This window comes from Centroberyx affinis, unplaced genomic scaffold (assembly GCF_046629955.1).
Source record: "Centroberyx affinis isolate AG114_WGS23_722 - 3 ecotype Tasmania unplaced genomic scaffold, CSIRO-AGI_Caff_v1 ptg003397l_1, whole genome shotgun sequence".
Taxonomy (NCBI): Eukaryota; Metazoa; Chordata; class Actinopteri; order Beryciformes; family Berycidae; genus Centroberyx; species Centroberyx affinis.
In genome coordinates, this window is record NW_027281380.1 from 52982 (window position 1) to 74442 (window position 21461).

The following is a 21461-nucleotide window of genomic DNA, read 5'->3' on the forward strand; positions in this document are numbered from 1 at the left end:
GAGTAACAGAGTTGGTAAATTACCAGTAAATTTACACATTTAGAATTTCCCCACATTTACCGTAACATATACATTGGAGCAAATGTTCCAAGAACACCATTCAACTATCCAATGAATATCTGTGAATATGAATAACTCTCAGGAACCAGTGAAGTAAGACTCAAACTTGTGATTTCATCAGGTATCAAGTCTGTAGCTGCTCTATAGACATGTGGGAGGCTAATTCTGGGGACCCACAGCATGTTTGATTTTTTTTATACCCAATTGAGCTTTATTCTATGTAGTGTTATCAGATGGAAGAGCTTTTTGTCAATAAAGAAATTATGCAATAAATTGCAATGGAAACACATTTGGCAAATAAATAATGACATATAATGAAATATCTGTTCACCACAACCTCCCAGAAATGTCATTCTGCATGCTGCAATGAAATGCCTGCTGGTTCTCCCATGTATATTGTGGTTGTAGAACCATCAAGTTGGTGAATTAGAATATGCATTTCTGTCTTTGTTTTTATCTTCAGACAGCATGAAATATGGCCAACATTAGCTGTCACTAAAAAACAACTTGCCCTATACTAATCAATTCTTGAAAGACTTTCCATTTTTGTGGATGCATTTTTTTTTTCTGGTGTAGTTACATGCTATGTTCAGGAAGCCTATTTTTTCACTTAAACCTAGCTGAAGGAAACTTTTTTTCACCTTATTCGCTTTTTTTTTTGCAACATTTCAAAAAATTTGCTTAAAATTAGTTTGACACTCAGATGGAAACATTACAGTAGCTAGTGCATCCTGATTCATTACTGGCAACTACAGTCTGTAATTAGATAGCTTAGCAAGGATCACTAACCCACAACTTTGAGTCTCCACCAATACATGCTGCCTCCTCTTGATGGTACAAATAGTCTTCTCGAGGTGGCTCATTCACAGAGACCAATTTATAAAATTAAATAATACGTTTACCCCTTAATTTCAAAAGTTTGACTGTTTCATTGGATATTATTTCCTTATCTACTACCAAGTAGGGTAAAGGCCATTTCCTATCAATACAGTGCCTATGTGAATAGCAGTTTCAAAGTTACACTGATTATCCCAAGAGAGGCGCTACAATTACAGGTCAGAACAAGGTGACATATTTGTTACTCATTGACCCAGAAGGTGACTGCATCATTCGTGTGGGACGAATGATTTGAAACAAGGTGCTGCTACGTTCTAACAAGATCTCATCACTGCTAGTGAAAGAAAGCCCTGGACAGAAGAGCAACAGATTAACAAGAGAAGCAGCACTGATGTTATTTCTCTGTAATTTGCCTCTAAGAACAGCACCGCCAGCTCAAGTGCTAGCCTTCAAGTGTTTACCAGGACGGGCTAAAAATGGCTTCTAACCCAACCACATTTCAGTTAAGCGTGTAGATGCAGGAACCACACCAAGCGGTTAGCATGATGCAAATAGCCTGTTATTCATCTTATCTTGCATCCTTGTCATTAGTTAAGCTGGGGTGTGAAGGCGATTTGGGCAAAGTAGCAGTTAAACACATTACTGCATAACAAACACAGGGAGTGCTTGATTTATCTTTTATTGTGAGAGGGGATAGTAGTATAATGTAATGTCATTTAAAACCCCAGATACAGTTTGCCAATTTTTTGTGCTAATGTGTTAATGAATTAATGTTATTCAGAAATAAAGTTTTAATAATTCTTACCGGTGGCTATCAGAAGAATTAACTATAATTTAATCATTTAAGAGTTATTCCACTGAACTCATTGCATAATAGTTCTTGAGCCATTCCAATTGAGATCTGTCCTGTAAGCTAATGTTGCAGCAACAAATAAAAATCCAGCCTGTGACGGTTGGAGTATTAGCTGATGTCACTGAAAAATGCAATACCATTTCAGGAAGTTAAAACTGAAACTCTGGAGAGTTCCCCCTCATAGTCACAGCTTGTATAGATGTGATGCTTTGGTCTCAATTAGCATGGGCAAATTTATGGCATTGATTGAAACTTTAAAAAAGAAAGAAAGGCTTGAAAAGCCTGTTGATTGAATTTGAACTATTAAAACCAGTATTGTAATGGAACAATATCCAATAATACCCAGCTCTAGTGGTGACAGTGTTGTGTTGTAGGGTTGAATGGAGCAGTATGAGATGTGCTGGGAAAACAAATAATAATGTTCATATTTTCTGTTGTTTTACAAGATGAGAAGAGAAGAAAAGTCTTATTAAATCTTTTTTTTTTCATATTCTGTAGTCTTCATGCTCATTCCTTATACACACACATACAAATTTCTAACCTTTACGTACTCGATGAAATGGCTGCAGAGCATGCAAGCTAGAGCATGCTGACGGCTAAGAGATGACCATAACTGCACCTCACTTGATGCAAACTAGTATCTCATACTGTAGGTTACTCCCTCAACTGCTTTGATACCGTTTCAGCTCGATTTCTAATGAACAATAGAGAAGGGCGGATCAAGATCAAGGGCCAAACGCCATCTCATGACTACTTGGTATGCACACTTACAGCAGCAATAAGCGTCTTTTTGCATATTTATTAACAATGAATATATAGGATATGTTCTATATTATCATTCCTTGTCTGTCTGTGTCCTGTGTGTTCAGGTCTAAATCCTCCCGTTTGCCTGCAATTGGCTTTTCAATGATGGGCATGTTTCGGGGCGTGTATCATCTGCTGTGGCTGTGGGCGTGGCCAACATTGAGCTGGGTTGTGGCTATCAAGGTGAGGCTAGCGGCCACAACACAGGGAAGTCATAGCCACCACAACAATGGAGTAAAGTGGTAAGAAAAGAAAGTACAGCGAAGATAAACATGCAGCAGTTCAAAAACACAGTGAACATCATGCGTTTCTGCCCCACCTGAAGGAGAAAGAGGCGGGAAACAGCGCAGAGCTAGCTTAAATACAGCTAGACAGGTAGGATGCTAGCCAGTTTGCTAGGTTTTCTATGTGGCAAGCTAGCGCTGCTAGATTATCAGCGTTCATCAGACAGCTCATCGAGATGAGTGATAACCGTTGAGGAGTGAACTTGCCCAACTGAGGGTGGGGAGGGCGGGACAAACATCACTCAAGGAAAAAAGCTGCATGTTGTAACTTGTCCACTGACTCAAGATCTCAACTGTAACCAGTAGAGAAATAATTATTAAACCACCACACAGCTGAGGTTTAGCTGACTAATACCTTCAAGGGAAATGTTGGTGTACGTTGGTGTTGCACAAGAAGAGAATAGTCCACTTCTATCTCATCATGGTGCAGATCCGAGCTGAGACAAGGGCAAAAACGCATCTGGAAACAGCTATGATAAGATCCCATGCAAAGAGTTAAATAGTAGATTTCTCATTCCTGCGTAATTGCAGTCATAGTCACATGTCATGTCACTACTCGCCCAACTGTAAGGTGATTCAATAATAAACCAGAAAGTAACCAAGAAGAGAGCATCTACATGAAGGCAAACACCAGTTATGGAAACAATTCCGCAATATTCTGTGCCCCTGATTTTGAGACATGGACTTGGAGTTTGGAAACCATATTCAAGCAAGTTTTGCACACAGTTCTGACTATGTCTCTCTCAGTAAGTGAATTACAGTAAGTACAAAATTAGCAAGACTTCAGCAAGACTTTAAGAGATCCAATGTGAAATTTGGAGCCTTCCATGCAGGCTTTTCAGAAAGAACTCCTAGCGTCAGTGATATCAGTAAATAAGGACACTGGGGAAGCGTCTAAAACAAGACTAGGTCAAAACCTAGTATATGGCTGGACCGTGTATGAGTGTGCCACGTGCCACGGCCGACCAATGGTGTAATTAACTCCGCTGTTGACAGGAGTTAAAGTGGGATTTGGCAGGTGGGGGAACCCTGTTTCGGAGGGGGGGGGTTCAGAAAAAAATAGTAATTTAAAACAAATTTCCTGCATTTGTACGGGGGGTAGATACATAATTGGTGGAGGGGTCAGAAAAAAATAGTAATTTAAAACAAATTTCCTGCATTTCTACACCACCTAACCTCTTGGATTAAGTCAAGAAACAGCAACATATTATATATATATATATATATATATATATATATATAACTAGATTTCAGCATTGAGGTGCTTACATTCATGATCTTGCATAGGCATACTAACCTAAAAAACCTATTATTGGGAATCATGAGAAAGTTTCAGAGCGACAGACACAGAGCTTTTCTCATTTCTCATGCCTGCGTAATTGCAGTCATAGTCACATGTCATGTCACTACTTGCCCAACTGTAAGGTGATTCAATAATAAACCAGAAAGTAACCAAGAAGAGAGCATCTACATGAAGGCAAACACCAGTTATGGAAACAATTCTGCAATATTCTGTGCCCCTGATTTTGAGACATGGACTTGGAGTTTGGAAACCATATTCAAGCAAGTTTTGCACACAGTTCTGACTATGTCTCTCTCAGTAAGTGAATTACAGTAAGTACAAAATTAGAAGTGGTCAGTAGACTATCTGGGAAATGTAATTGCAAGCAGTCTAACAAACAACAGTTGGGAAGAAATGAGAGGGAGAGAGGATGTTTTTTTTGTTTTGTTTTTTCTCGTGGTATGTTCGATGGTGTTGCAATAAAAATAAGTAGTGGTTTTTATGCCATCTTGATAATGTTACTTCCACTTTTAAAAGGCACAACATTGAGCAGAGCACTTCAAATGTCTGTCTGCCTGTGTTTAAGACATCCAACATCCACATATATATATATATTCAAATAAGACGTGTTCGTAGTATTTTTCCCACGCATCTGACTGTCTGTGTCTGTTGGGAAACATTTTCATAGCAGAGGCCTGTGATGCATGTCTGACAGACACTTCACCACAAACCACGGTGCAGGCAGACAGTCACACACAGCTAGCAACATCCTCATTCTATCCACTGTCTGAAAGCTTGCTGTAACCCTCACACCAGAGCTTTGAAATCATTCTCTGCCTTTAGAAAATGCTGGAAAAATCTGTATCCAAAAGGTAAGTCTAAAATTTTAATTAAGTTAATTCAAAATGTATTAAAGGGAAGTTTCAAAAGCGTACGCTATTGATCAGAGAGTATACATTAAAATCGCAGGCTCATGTCCAATGTGGTTTTTGAATGTGAAAACATTTATGTCCACATTTGTCTATGTATTATTAAAACCAATCGATCAGTCGGATTTATTGTGGCTGTTATGTTATGAACTTATACTTGTCATAAATATTAGGACAGATGTTTTGATTTAGCACTATACAAATGCACCATATAGCCTATGGCTATAAAGTTCACTTCAACCAATTAAAATTGAAGAAAAGCAATTGCAAAACATGTTGAAAGCAAACAATATTGCCTGGTTGATAATGCTATAATCCTAAAGGAATCTAAATGCCATAGCCTATTTTACACAGCAGAGTACAAAACATAACAGTATTGTCAAAGCTAGTGATGACTAATCTCAACCAGTTTCCAGTCAGGTTGACCACTACTTGACTGCCAGTAAACAAAATGGAAAAGTTATTTCTTTGTTTATCATCTCTTACAAATGTATAAGAGTTTAAAATATAACTCTTAGAGGCTGTAATCTTTGGTCAGACATGTTTGGTAAACTTGCTCAGTCTAATCAGTTCAATAACATTATGTATTAAAGGTACAAAGTGAATACTGCTTGATATATATATAGATATACATTTGCTATCACCACCCAAAAGATCTCAGTTTTTACACTGACCTAAAATTTTACTTAGCTTAGTGTGCAGTTGGTATTTACCGATGCACAGGATGTGATTCCTTGTACAACATGGGGTGAGGACCTATGTACAAAGAAATGTAGAAACCTAGCTTGGACATTGCAGGGGGGGGTCATTGAATTCATTTAATTTGGCCCACAACACCCCCACAAGGCTCAACTGTAAATTCTGCTACTCTAGAAAAAAAACTCTCCAAATTTACTCAACACTCAGGCCTAAACCTTATCCCACAGCATTATACCTAATAACAGCAATTTAATGGGAATGATGACTTCAAATGGAACTCATCAGTCCCATTAAGAAGATACAGTGTACCAATAATCAGGTGGAATTTGTCCGGTCCCATGGCCTCACTGCAAAATCAGCAAGACTTTAAGAGATCCGATGTGAAATTTGGAGCCTTCCATGCAGGCTTTTCAGAAAGAACTCCTAGCGTCTTAGCAAAACCTAGTATATGGCTGGACCATGTATGAGTGTGCCACGTGCCACGGCCGACCAATGGTGTAACTAACTCCGCTGTTGACAGGGGTTAAAGTGGGATTTGGCAGGTGGGGGAACCCTGTTTCGGAGGGGGGGGTTCAGAAAAAAATAGTAATTTAAAACAAATTTCCTGCATTTGTACGGGGGGTAGATACATAATTGGTGGAGGGGTCAGAAAAAAATAGTAATTTAAAACAAACTTCCTGCATTTCTACACCACCTAACCTCTTGGATTAAGTCAAGAAACAGCAACATATTATATATATATATATATATATATATATATATATATATATATTACTACATTTCAGCATTGAGGTGCTTACATTCATGATCTTGCATAGGCATACTAACCTAAAAAACCTATTATTGGGAATCATGAGAAAGTTGCACAGCGACAGACACAGAGTGTCCCCGTAACCATAGCAACTTACTCTCACTCCTGCCTGCGTGCGCACGGCGTGAGAGGAGAGGGAGAGACGCTGAAGAGCTGCTGACTGAGATTACTCTGAGCAGCATGCATGGGAATAAATTACAATATAATAACAATATAATAATAATATAATATATATAATAATATAATATAATAATTTGTGTATATTTCTCGCTATTCAGATGGTCTGAATACTCTCTGCTGCACTGTGCTGCTCTGTCTCGTCTGTCCTGCTGTCAGTTTCCTTTTTTCACGTCGCGACGTTATCAGTTATGAATTTGTTTTTCACTGCGTGAGAAAATAGACTTGTGGCGTGAGAGCGTGTGAAAAATGTCAATTGCGTGAGTCTCTCGGTCAATGCGTGAGAGTTGGCAGCCCTGTGAACTCACTTGTCATTATTATGTATGAAACTGCCAATCAGATTTATTTACTTATTAATCGAAGGTGCCGGAACGCCGTTCCGGATCGTTCCGGCCCACTTTAACCCCTGGCTGTAGACTGCTCATCTTGTAATACAGAATAATAGTCCATACATCCATATTGATCGTTCCAGCGCGTCCCGTCTCTCTCTCCACCGTGCCCACGGCCCGCATTGATCCTGCCGATCCAAGCGCCAGGCGCTCTGTTACCCGTCGGTGCCGAAAACGCTGTTCGCCGGACACCGGGGGCGCATCGTCATCGGGACCCCGGCCGAAATCTCGGCCGGATCATCGGGAACAAATCGGCGCCCAGCTAGCGGCGCCGGCCGGAACCGTGGCCCCGGGAAACTTCGGGAAGGTCGGCAATAAGCCCTCGGCGTGATGAAACCTCCATGCTTGTTTGTGTGTCTCTCTCCCCCGACAGAACAGAGGATTTCAGGTGGACTGAGCTCGCGCATATGCATCGACATAAACGGTGATATGATATAATTGTATAGATTCTACTTTAGCTTCAGCTTACATGCATGATATTGGTCAGCCTGAAACTAGACGGCGGAGAAAACGAAACTTAAATTTCTGGCTCTGTGACGCTATGATGTGCCACGTGCCACGGCCAACCAATGGTGTAACTTGATCACTCAGTCAGTCAGTCAGTCAGTGACAGACATTCGCGTTTGTAGGGCTGGCCCCGCTGTTGCAGTCCAGCCAAAAACAGGTGAACACACCAAGCACGACAGGCGTTGACAAGAAAAACTTTATCTGTCAATGTAAATATCTATCTTACCAATGTAGTGTTCTATTGTACTATTGCACAGTTGTTTGTATCTTCAGACAAACCTGTTTTGAATATTTTTTTCCATATCTGTTTTCATCCAATGAAAGACGGTCGAGAACATCTGGGCTTTCCTCATGAGACAGTAGCGTCGCATGAAGCCTCTCTCGTTTCTCCTTTTTCTACCATTTGAAGCCGTCGCGCACTAGGCCGAACTCTGTCCTCAGGCCAGAGGCCGGACATCAAGAGTCCACCTCGGAGACTAATGGGCCAACAGACTCCACACCCACTAGCTAGCAGTTCAGAAGCTTTATCTTTGCAGTGGTTGTGGTGCTTCCTGCTGTTGATGATCTTAGTGTTTACCACAAAAGTACAGCATGAGTACCACAGACTTTACAGTAACTAGGTCAACAGTCTATAGGGAAGCTTATAAAGCATACAGAATAGGCTACATATCAATATGTGTTAACCATACAGCATACATTTCTCTACCCGCATTTGTGCCTTTGCAGTGACCCTGAAGCAGTTTGTGTTTGTAGTGGTTCTTGATGATGCAGATGTTAATGGAGTCTTTACTTTGCTCCCAACAATAAATAATGGCTTATGATAATGGTTGCCTATATTAGTGGTCAAGGAAGAGGCAATATCTGCAAAGTGCTTCCTGATCAAGAGAAGGCAACATCAGAACAGTAGTAATGAGTGCACATTAATGGACAGTAAAGTGCTTCTAATGTGCAGTTATGGGGCATTAAAAGATCTCCATTTTCACTTTTGTCTTGGCAGTGAAAAAGTTCCATGGACGAGAGCTAGACGATGGTTGTTGTGTTTTTTGATGCTGCTGCTCTTGATGCTGACTTTAACTTTAAGTGTCTACAATTCAAACCCCCAACTGTCATGGTCTTTGCACCTTTGGAGTACGAGGTCATGGTCAACCAAATCGTCCAACAATATGACCATACAACCTGACAGTGTAAGTATATTTATTGGCCTCCATGTGAAATCATGTTGAAACAAAGACAGCTGTCAAAAAGATCAACTTTAACTGATTGTCTCAATACTTAGAGATTTGACTGTTAATGTCAAGGCCAAGAAAGATCCATAATCAAAATGCGGCAGTGCTCTTTTGCCTTGTGTATCTGTTGATATGAATCTACAGTGCAATTTAGACTGTAGCTGAGTCACCAGCATTAAACGATTGTAAACTTACTGTTGCACTTTTTTAATACTTCATAAATTATGTATAAAGATGTGTTGAGAAATACTCATCCATTGTTTAGAATTTACCTACATCAGGCCCAATTATATTTGAACCAGTCCAACACAATGTGTAATTGTTTTTAATTACCACCAAAAATCGACACTCATCTTTTGACATGAAGTTCATATTAAACTAATACTAATACACCTAATACTGATTACGCATTTTTGACTCCATGCTTGCACAGATGTCATCAGTGGACCCTTCAAAGATAGGGCAGTACTTTGTGGCGTACCCACACCAGTACCATTTCATATTGGATGAACCGGATCAGTGTCAGCAGCAACGCCCGTTCTTGGTTCTCATGATCCCAGTGGCACCCCAGAACAGGGCGGCGCGCAACGCGATCCGCAAAACCTGGGCCAGAGAAACCACAGTGCTGGGCCGAGTGGTCAGCCACTACTTCCTCCTTGGACTGGCCAAAGAGGGAGATGGGGCAGAGACACTTCTGGAACAGGGGAGTTGCTTCATTTCATTGCAAATTGAGTGTAAAAGTTTGAATTGAATTTGAGAACTTCTTTCTTTCTATCCCTGTCAACCACCAAAAAACATTCAGAACATTATATATAACAGAGAGAATTAGCATTTCTCCGTTCTTGCTGTGTGCAAAATAAATACATGAATGAGCTAAAGCAGATGCTTCACAGAACATAAAAATCACAAGGTAATCAGAGCAGAGAGAGGAAAGACGGTTGGAGTGCCGGGTTACAGCTGCTTTCCATTTTGTTTCTGTTGCAGCACAGATGAGAATATTGCAGAATCCGCTAGACTGGTTTCTGCACTTTTTGTTAATGCTGTGAAATATAAAATTCATCCTCCTTCCTTAGGTGTTGCAGGAAAGCCGGGAACATCATGATCTTCTCCAGAGCGACTTCCTGGACACCTACCAGAACCTCACCATTAAAACCATGCTCATACTGGAATGGGTCACCTCCCGCTGCCCCGGCGTCCCCTATGCCATGAAAATCGACTCGGACATGTTCCTCAACGTCCGCAACCTCGTTCAGATGCTACAGAAAGCTCCCCAACACACTTACTTAACGGGGATGGTGGCGAGAGGAGCTCCCGTTGTCCGAGACCCAAGCTCAAAGTGGTTTCTGCCCAAAGAGGCCTTCCCGGACTCCCACTACCCACCTTATGCCCTGGGACTGGGCTATGTGTTCACACTGGATTTAGCCAAAAAGATCATAGAGGCATCTAAGCACGTTAAAGCGGTTTACATTGAAGACGTGTACCTGGGACTATGTCTGAGATACATGGGAATCTACCCGACAGATCCTCCTAGTGGCGGTTTGTTTAAGGCATCGATGCCTTATATATGGAGTAACTGTTATTGGACCCATGTCATTACTACAATACTGAACAGCCCTCAACAGCTGCTGGATGTATGGCAAACCTATCAGACTAAAGCACAAACTGGCTGCTAAACACTCTTTTCCCCTTGAAACAAATGGGTACAGCCAACCACTAGTTAACAAGCTAGCTAGGCTTGTTAGCATCTGTGACCTTATCTGAACCAGTGAATGGTGGTGAAAAACAACAGGTTGACTTCAAACTCCCAAGCTATCACATATTAAACTGCTGCCATTATGGAAGTGATGTTTGCCTAGTCAGCAACTAGGGCTGTACGATATATCTTTTCAGCGTCGTCATCGCGATGTGCGCAATAGTCACATCGCAGGACGTGCGATGTCAAGTAAGGAAAATTAACTCAAACACGTCATGCTACAACTTTTTTGCTGCTTGATACAAAAGGAAAACTCACACGGTTCTCATTTTCCATGACTAATCTACAAGAGAAGTCTGTCTGATATAACATAATTTATTATCGGCAACTAGCCTACTGCTTTAAAGGCTCAATATGTAACTACAGTATGGCGCACTCTGTTGAAATACTGTTACCCCACCGCTGGCTTTGTTTACATAGTGATTTATTGCATTGAAGGCATTTTTTTCATCTGAAAATTATGGTCTGAACTTTGGATACAAAGACTGATATGAGACAGCTTTCACATGCATTTTGAGGCTGACCAAAATGTCTTTACATTTTTTATGTTTGTAAAGATTGTTGTGCAGGTTAATATAAAGATACGTGAAAAGAGACGTGTAATTTGACTTATGAAATGTTATTCACAGGAGAAGTAGCCATGCAAATTAGTTTACCGCTGTGGTGACGGTGTGGAACGACGATCATGTCCTCACATACTACAACGCAGTCTAGACGAAAGTACAACTGAAACTCATTCTTCACCTTGATCATAGTTATTAATGTGGGTTGAATATGCACAGGCCAACAATGGATTTATCTGAATGTAGTGGAGGGGTAATGCCACCACCTTGTAGGGGTAGATATAGTGACCTTACCCTAGACGATTGGATAATGAAGGATCTATGTCCCTACCCCCCCCCCCCCCCCCCAATACGATTGGTCTCTGTACCCATGACTATAGGTATGTTTGTGCCTATCTTGCTGAATGAAATTACCATAATAATCTACCTGAGATGTGGTGAGGTGGGCTTCTAGCACAGTAGCTACCTGACAAAATAGAAACAAAATGTATACTTCTCAAAAAATATATACGTATATATATCTTCTCAAATTATTTCCCTTTAGAAGAATCAATAGACAACTTTTTTGCTTTAACTTATCATTATGAAGTAAATGTTGATTGCACAGTGTAATGGCTATAGAATAATGACACCATCGGTGTTTAGATTGGTTCCCTATAAGCCTCGCTTTCACTATGCAATTCTGTCTGCCACCGGGCACGATCTCCCGTGAGAAGGACGGCTCGACTTACGGCACAAAGGAAGTGTGTCATCCATTGCGCAACCAACAGAGGTCCGGTAGCTATCCCCAGTAAAAAAAAAAAAAAAGGTAGCTATCCCGAGTAGCGGAAATGGCGGACGGTGGAACAACCGCAGTGACACACTACCCTCTATCATAGCACTGAGATCGGAGTTTCTAGTTCAAATTGGGATTGTTTCTTGCTTTGGACAATAGTAGTTTGGACAGTAGCAGGCTGCTGGTGGTAGCATTAGCCATGTTGCTAACGTTTCTGGCTGCTAGCAGTAGCGTTAGCCATGTTGCTAACGCTACCGATAGAAGCCAGAAAACGGACCAGGAGCTACAAGGAAGCCAGGACCAGCCAGAAACAAACATCTATGTTTGTTTCTGGAACAAAAGAAACAAACATCTAACTATGTTTGTTTCTGGCTGCTAGCGTTAGCTATCGTAGCTAGCGTTAGCAACGTTAGCCATGTTGCTAACGCTAGCTAACGCTAACGCTAGCAGCCAGAAATGATCCATTGTCCATTTGATAATCTAAACAAAGACCACGTTTTCTTGCAGTGGCCTTTCTAAAATGAGCAGTGAGGAAAGTTACTATATTGTGTTATGATCAAGGAGTTGATAAGCAGACAGATGGTTTGTTCTGTTGCACAGAGCTAGGCTCTAACAGAAAGCGATCAGGTTGTCTTTGCAACAGCAGCGCAAACAACAATACCACTTGGAAACGCTAGGGGGGGACAACGGGGGAAAGTTGAAAAGTTGTCTGTATCCACTTAAAAGTAGTCACTATTCCCCTTGAAACATACTAAATCACACAATATGGATGAAATGAAACATTTCCACCTCAATTGGGTTTTGCAGAATAAATTGTACAGTATATTCAACAACAACTCTCTCTAAGTCCTTAGGTGTCTTCCAGTTTCAGGAGAAAGGAAAACAGTCTTTGAAACACCTTTAAGTTTCCTTTTCTTAGTCCATATCTCAATAAATGTCCATAAACCAATAAATCATACACTTCAGTTGAACTATCAATGATGGTGTTAACCACTCACTTCAATAAGTTCAATAAGTGAAAATAAACAATATTACCTCAGTCTCTTGTTTAATAAATATAAATGAAATAAATTGGAACCAAATACCAGTCTGGCGAGGCGAGATGAGCAGAGTAGAGACACTGGGAAGACGTCTGGATGGCAGGGAACCGGAGAAGATCCTACCACTGTCACTCCTTTGGCGCGCGCGTGTGCGCGGCGGGTGTCAATGTGCTCTCTGCAACATTCAATCAGCCCGTGGATACCGCTGATCTTCAAGACTAGGCAACGTCCAAGCCGAACAGCCTCCTCTAATCCACACGAAAACACAGTCCGATCCGCTCGATCAATGCAGAAATAGTCTTTCATCCATAAGCTCTAATCGCCATCACCTCCGCGATTCACTTCACTAACTTGACTCTCGTTGACGACCGCGCCATAATGGCGGTGTACAACTACAACTGAAACTGAACTGAACTCAACTGAAACCAGAGAAATGCACACCAATGGTTAATTAGCTATAGCGTGTCGATGTTTGTCCATTAATTACTTCACTCTTCACTAGCACAACAGAATTCGTCTCCTTTCGAACTCACGGCACTGACGAAACCTTAGTTAGTTATCCACAGTGGTCACGAAGCAACACTTTAAACTCAATCGTAAAACAACAAAGAGTCTTGACTTAACTTGAGCAAACTGTCCGTTTTGACTTCTGTCTCTTTTTTTAAGAGTGACAAATTGAATTAATGCGAATAACCAACCGGGGATATAGTTACGGTTTCTCCCACAGTTAACACGTTCTCTCTCCTCGTTCTACTTTTCAGAAACGCCCAAACACACTGAAACCGGGCTCTGATAGGCTGACACGGACAGACTATTCAAATCCTGATAGGATAATATACCTGTCCACAATAGTTACACCGAACAAATAGAACATAGAAATGTAGAATATAGAATTACAATTCTTGTATCCTCTACACAAAAAATAAATTAGCTGGAAATGATTTCTGAAAATGAGTTCTGAAGCACTTTGTCTCATCTAGTTGATAGCAGTAGTCTAGACTACTATGTGGAGCCAATGATTTTCACATTTAGAAAAAAAAATTAATTGCTTACAGATGCAACCGGATGAAATGCAGTGCACAGCGGGACAGACTGTGAGGTTAGACTGGTTTCTGTCACTACTTTGTCAGCAATCAGCATATTGAAGAACTGGTTAGGCTGATTTCAGTGGCTTTTTTATTGCAGCTCACATCAGCAAGTTGCTGAACTTGGTGGCCTTTTTCCTCTGCTGTTTCGGGGAGAGTAATGCTGTCGAAAGGAACATGCGTCGGCCATTTCAGTGACTTCAACTGTGCTATCTGTTTCAGCAAAGAAATGTTTATAAGTGATAATTGATTTATCAGTCAGCACAATCTGTTTTGCTTGGCATGAAAAGGTCTGACTCACGATCTATACGTGCTAACATCAATGTTGCAGGTGTTCTGTGAGCGGTCTGGTTCTCACTGTTGGAGATAAAGGACACCAATAGCTAACGGAAGCGGTAAGGACTGGGTGTTAGAAATAACCACAGCTATATGTGACTCATTTGTTTGTCAGTTGTCTTTTGTCACTTCTTTATATTCTCAGCTACATCTGATCTATGCAGAGATCCACTTTTGAAACATTGTTGCCTCACAATCGGCTTTGTTATGAAATGCATGGTCTGAGCTTTTGTTACAAGGACTGCCAAAACGGCATTCTGAACTGTTTTACATGTATTTCAAGGCCGTAAGAAGTTTGCTTACTATTGTGAAAGCTTTTACATTTGCTGCTCTAAACACCCGGTGTCTGGTTGGTCTTTCCTGGGACAAAAACCCTCTGGCTGACAGGAAGTCAAAGGAACAGGGAAGAATCAATAGAAGAACTGGGTAGTTAGCATGAGCAGTGATACCCACCATGCCTGAACAGACAGAGAAAAGAGAAACTCAAACTGCATCAACGGAAAATCCTAGGAGAAAGACGTCACAGTGCTGGACACATTTTTTTGGGGTTCATTCTGGGAGTCGCTTCAGTTGCTGCAGTCAGCTAGCAGTCGAAAACAACAAGCGCAAGTATGGAGCCTTCACATTGTTAGTTGTGTTTACTGTCTGTACAGCCATAGCAACAAAAAAAAAGGGGATAGTGTTAAAGCTGCACTAGGCAGGTTCGCACTTTGGCGCCCCCAAGTGGTATAGCTGCTTGAATTTTTGAAAGTTTGAAGGACTTCATTACCCAAAAATCAAGCAATCTGACATCATTAAACTGCACAGTGGCAGGTAGGGTGCTAAAAACAATCTTTTCGCAGCAGGTTGAGCCATCGTTGGTGAGTCCAGCTTTCTCTGGACGGAGCATTGACTTGTTGCTGTTTAGTAGAAAGTTTTGTATCTAAAATTTCATTCATTCTTTCTGTGCGACAAGAACATTTCCCCGACAGTGTCCATGTTCGTTTGGGCAAAAAGGGGCAAATCTACTGCATCTCAATTAGCGGTCAATTGTCATTTAGACGGATACAGGACAGATGTATTTTTACATAAAAATCTTGCCTAGTGCTGCTTTAAATAAATTAAAAGAAGAGCAAAATGACTGCACAGATTGCCTTCGCAAAAAATGCCAAGAATCTCTGACTGACGAGTTAAAATTATATCCATGCCCGGCCATAAGGACGGCAAGAGCTGCAAGCTGGATACCGCGGGCTAACAACGTCAGCGAGTAAACAGAGTTAATTATTAATTTTGCTGGGTTTACAAGCAGTGTGCACTGAATACTTTTGCTGCGCGGCATTATGCAAGGTGGCAGCAACCCGGGGTGAGATTGTCGGTAGGGATTGGGAGGCCAGACGTGCCTCCTGCTTCCATCTCCCTGCATGGGAAAGGGAACTTCTATTTGGGTTCTGTCTTGCAAAAGTTAGTGAATCCCTAAATGTTTCTCTCGGAATTGTTTACTTATATGTTTCTGATTATTCCCCAGATATTTTTCCTTTCATTTGAGAGGGGAGGGAGAGACAGAATGGCATGAGCAGCATTCAAACTCATGACTTTCCGCCCACTGAGCTACGTGCCTTCCCTACGAAAATATTTTGTACCGCAAGGATAAATATGCATTCTGTCCGCCTATTTAATACATATATGTATATGAACTGCAGCGAGTTGTTTAATGGGCCTCCTTTGTGCGATATGATGGTGCCTTTAATCATGTCGAAAACCTCATAGCTTGTTTATCGTCAGATTTATTACCGCTGGGTGTTTGCTGTCTTGTGTGGTTGGGATTTTAGGGAGATGTTATTACTTTGCGCCCCTCCTCTCCCCCTGCCTTTCGCTCTATCTCTTTCTCTCTGCAGTCAGACACACACACACACACAAACTGTTTCCCTCGCTCATTTCCTCTCTCTGTTTTTATTATCCTCTCGCTCTCGTTTTTTTTTTTTCTTTTTATCTGTCCTTGTTCCTCTCTCACACGCACCTTCTCTCTCTTCCTCCTTCTCTCGCCTCCTGCTCTGTCTATCAGTCTGATCAGCGATGTTGAAGCGAGTTGAGTTTGCTCGTCTGACTGATTAAATATTATAATCTCCAGCTGGTTTTACACGTCCGAGTTTCAACTTTTTTGTGACAAAGATCTCCTCTTCGCAGGAACAACATGGGAATCCGGTGTTCTCTAATAAGACAGCCGGGAGGAAGTCATATCTATGCTGTAAAGAGTCAAAATCTGATTTTCTGTTTGTGCACGCAGCCTATTTGATGCTGATTATAACAGCAATTGCATGCAAACTGACAGGCAAACTGAAAGTGAACTGAAGCCTGTCCTGCCTTGCACTTCTGCTGTTTCTGCTCTATTTTTTTCCCTCTCATATACAGTAGGTTGTCAACTTTGACATGAGTGACACACAAACAATTAGCAACAGCGCTCTCTTGTGGTGAGCGGGGCAAATGAGAGAGGAGGCAGCAATCACTCAGGAGGAGGAGAGACTGGTGTGGTGGGAAAGAAAGGAGAGAGGTAAGTAAAAGGTGAGACGGGGGAGATATTTAGAATATCGGGATGTATTTCTGCTTTCTCTGTCAAAAAAAAGTTTAAAAAGTGTTTGTGACGACTAAAAATCATCAACACCAACCCAGGGTGTTTGCAGGTCTTGAAAAAGTCGTACTGTAAATGTCTTGAAGTATATGATCTAAACTCAAGGCATTAAAAGGTATGAAGCTAAAGTAATAATCTGCAACTTGTTCATATAAATAAATGTTTTGCTACTCTCTGTCGGTGATTGATACCAAACAATAGAGATTCAAACTATACCCAGTTCATGAAAGCTTTTACATTTGCTGTTCTAAACTCTTCTTCTGTTCTTATTTCCCAGGAAAAAAAAAATGGAATTGGAATAAAATATATGAAGGTAGAAGAAGTATAAGAAGCTGCAGTCTATATTGAGTGTCTTTATTATTACAGTATGTTGGGTCAGTGTCCACAGTGAGCGCAAAACACCAAAGCACTGACCACTGATCACCAAAGGTGTCACCGAGAATCTCTCAGATTATCAAAATGAAGATTTTTAAAGAGTAATTTGACATCAAATAATCTAATCTAATCACCAAAGATCAGCCAATAGCAGATGGCCATTTCAGTAGCATGCTTTTTACCTTTAGATGTCAGGTTTTACACAGATTTGGGTTTGGGGTTTAGTCACTCTTTAGGTTTTCAGTTCTGTTTTAGAGCTCATCAAATGTTGCAATTTCTTGGTGTGGAGATTTGGAGAATTCTGGAGAAAAATCAGTCCAGACACACAGACCTTTATTCTGCAGTTCATTTCATTTTCTTTTATTTCAGTTGCAAAATTAGTCATGTGTTTCATTATAAGTGGCATTAAAAAAGGTCTTAAATTAAACTCTGTGTGTGTGTGTGTGTGTGTGTGTGTGTGTGTGTGTGTGTGTGTGTGTGTAAGGGATGGGGCTGGGTAGCAGTGACTATTTGTTGTCACAGTTACAGCTCCTAGTAGTCCATCTTAGAAGCTTGGTAACTACAGTATAGGTCCAGAATAGCAACTTTACTGCTTCATGTGGACAAGAAGTCTTTATAGTGGGAGTACACTTTAGGCCAGTGGTGCCTAAAGTGGGGTCTGGGGTCCTCCAGGGGTCCTTAAGGGGGTTTCCAAAGGGTCCGCAGCAAAATATAGTTGAATAGTTACATTTCATCTTTATTTCACTCTCTAGGCAAAGACAATGTATAGTATTACTTTTTTGATCATAGATTCCCCTCTTCCCACTGTTATTATCACTCCACCTACATTATAGACAGCTCTATAATATATTTCTACACTAAGTCATAACCACTAAAATCTTCTCAGATGGGGTTCCGTGGGATACAGTCTTATCCGGTGGGAGTCTGTGGTCTAATGTGGATGTTTGTGGGTCTAAAATAAGTTTGGGAACCCCTGCCTGAAGCCATTCCATGAGAAAAGGGCAGATAAAGCCACATCGAGGCAGACAGAGGCAGATAAACAGAGATGCTCAGCCGAGCCATCAGAATCACTTCAGCATGCCTCTGCAGGAGATGAATGATGTGTTTTTATTTTTCCCGAGGAATGCTCTAGGCGCTGTGCGTGTGTGTGTGTGTGTGTGTGTGTGTGTGTGTGTGTGTGTGTGTTTGCATTTCCTTACTTATGAGGACCAAGTATCCTCATAAGGATAGACAGATGAGGCAAATCCTCCAAAGTGAGGACATATTTGGTCCTCACTTCTACAAAGGGCTAGTTTAGTGTTAGGAGTTTAGAGTTTAGGGTTAAGATTAGATTTAGGATTAGGTTTAGGTTAGGGTTAAGGTTAAGCATTTACAGTAGTGTAGAGGGTTAAAGGAAATCTCCACCCTCTGATACTGTTATAATATTTGATGTCATCAATTTGTGATGTTCAATGCGTTCCAGGAGTTATTTTGTGATGAAGTTATTTTGTGATAACTTATCAGAAATCAGAAATCAGAAATACTTTATTGATCCCCGAGGGGAAATTGGGTTACATTGCAGCTGCTCACATTGTAGAAGTGAATATATACAAGCGTAGAGAAATTATAAGAAATTATAAGAAAAATAGAAATACGAAAGTAAGAAATATGTAAAATATGTGCATTATACTACAATATATAACAATGAGAATAAAAATAAAAATAATAATAATAATATAGGAATAAGAGAAAAGAGAAATAAGAATTATGTACAATATGCATCATACTCCAATATATACATACACCAGTGTAAATAATTAAATAATTAATAAGTATTGCACAGTTGAATTATTGCAGTTGAATTATTGCACAAAAAAAATTGGTATTGCACAGTTAGATATAAGTTATAAGTTATGGGTTGTAACTGCTGACAGGATGAAATAAGTTCAAGAGCCAGTCTACTGACTCAGAGTGTCTGACACTCTGAGGGAGGAGTTGAAAAGTTTGATGGCCACAGGCAGGAATGAGTTCCTGTGGCGCTCTGTGGTGCATCTCGGTGGAATGAGTCTTGCACTGAATGTGCTCCTGTGCTTGACCAGCAAGTCATGGAGCGGGTGGGAGACATTGTCCAAGATGCCATGTAACTTGGACAGCATCCTCCTCTGTGACACTGCCACCAGAGAGTCCAGCTCCACCCCCACAACGTCACTGGCCTTGCGGATCAGTTTGTTGAGTCTGTTGGCGTCTGCTGCCCTCAACCTGCTGCCCCAGCACACCACAGCAAACAGGAGAGCACTGGCCACCACAGACTCATAAAACATCCTCAGCATTGTCCGGCAGATGTTGAAGGACCTCAGCCTCCTCAGAAAGTAGAGACGGCTCTGGCCCTTCTTGTAGAGGGCTTCAGTGTTCTTAGCCCAGTTCAGTTTATGGTCAATGTACACTCCCAGGTACTTGTAGTCCTCCACAGTGTCCACACTGACCCCCTCGATGGAAACAGGGGTCACCGGTGTCTTGGCCCTCCTCAGATCCACAACCAGCTCCTTAGTCTTTGCCACGTTGAGCTGCAGATGGTTCTGCTCACACCATGTGACAAAGTTTCCCACCACAGCCCTATACTCAGCCTCCTCACCCTTGCTGATACATCCAACTATAGCAGAGTCATCAGAGAACTTCTGAAGATGGCAGGACTCTGTGTTGTAGTTGAAGTCCGTGGTGTAGAGGGTGAAGAGGAAGGGAGATAGGACTGTCCCCTGCGGGGCCCCAGTGTTGCTGACCACTCTGTCTGACACACAGTGTTGCAAGCGCACATACTGCGGTCTGCCAGTCAGGTAGTTGACAATCCAGGACACGAGGGGGGCGTCCACCTGCATCGCTGTCAGCTTCTCACCCAGTAGAGCCGGCCGGATGGTGTTGAAAGCACTGGAGAAGTCAAAAAACATGACCCTCACCGTGCTCGCCGGTTTGTCCAGGTGGGCGTAGACGCGGTTTAGCAGGTAGATGACGGCGTCCTCAACTCCAAGTCGGGGCTGGTAGGCGAACTGGAGGGGGTCCAAGAGTGGCTTGACCATGGGTCGGAGCTGTTCCAGGACAAGTCTCTCCAGGGTCTTCATGATGTGGGAGGTCAATGCCACCGGTCTGTAGTCCTTGGAGCCAGCGGGACGCGGCGTCTTCGGCACAGGAACGAGGCAGGACGTCTTCCACAGCACGGGGACCCTTTGAAGACTCAGGCTCATGTTGAAGACATGGTGAAGTACTCCACATAGCTGGGGGGCACAGGCTTTGAGCACCCTGGGGCTGACACCATCAGGGCCTGCAGCCTTGCTTGAGTGGAGTCTCATCAGCTGTCTTCTTACATGGTCAGCTGTGAAGCACACTGTAGAGGTTACAGGTAGGGGAGGGGGAGGGGTGGAGTTGTCAGGTTGGAGAGGGCAGTCAGTCTGGGAGCCAGAGGGGGGGGAAGTGGGACCCTCAGTGGAGGATGGGGGGCTGTAGGAGGGGGGAGGGGGGGGCGATTGAGTAGATGTTGGTTGGAGGCAGACGACAGATGAGTCAAGGGGGGGCTGGGCAGGGGTCACTGTGTCAAATCTGTTGAAGAACAGATTAAGTTCGTTGGCTCTGTCCGAGCCGCCCTCAGCCCCTCTGCCGCCAGTCGGCCTGAAACCAGTGATGGTCTTCATGCCGCTCCAGACCTCTCTCATGTTGTTCTGCTGGAGTTTCTGCTCCAGCTTCCTCCTGTACTTCTCTTTAGCCTCCCGGATCTTCCCTTTCAGGTGACTTTGGATTGTTCCTGTCTTGTTTACTTAGGCTACAGTTTTCCTACGTTTCCCAGAATGCCTTTCAACAGCCCCGTAGAAGGGGCGTGAACTTGTCGCTTCCAGTCAAAGCCCTCGCTCGTTGATTCTGAGGGACTGACACCAAAACCTGATGTTTTGTTGATGATCGCTGAAACGTTTTCTGCTCTGAAACTCCATTGTTGCTGCTGGAAATATCTGGAAGTGACATCATGTTGTTTGGCCAGTTATCCACAGTAACAATGAAAATACACCAGACAACAGAATGGACTTATAGGAAAACAAAGTACATCACCAA

At 42.1% G+C, this 21461-nt stretch overlaps 1 protein-coding gene across 1 annotated transcript; it reads left to right on the top strand.

The window, feature by feature from the left end:
• The first annotated feature begins 4866 nt into the window (after positions 1-4866).
• Positions 4867-11205, top strand: LOC139660856 (beta-1,3-galactosyltransferase 2-like). The gene is made up of 4 exons (XM_071539115.1): positions 4867-4992; positions 8630-8816; positions 9292-9565; positions 9930-11205. Exons 1-4 carry the CDS (start codon positions 4967-4969, stop codon positions 10529-10531), a joined length of 1089 nt encoding a protein of 362 aa, XP_071395216.1. The 5' UTR covers positions 4867-4966; the 3' UTR covers positions 10532-11205.
• Positions 11206-21461: the final 10256 nt, after the last annotated feature.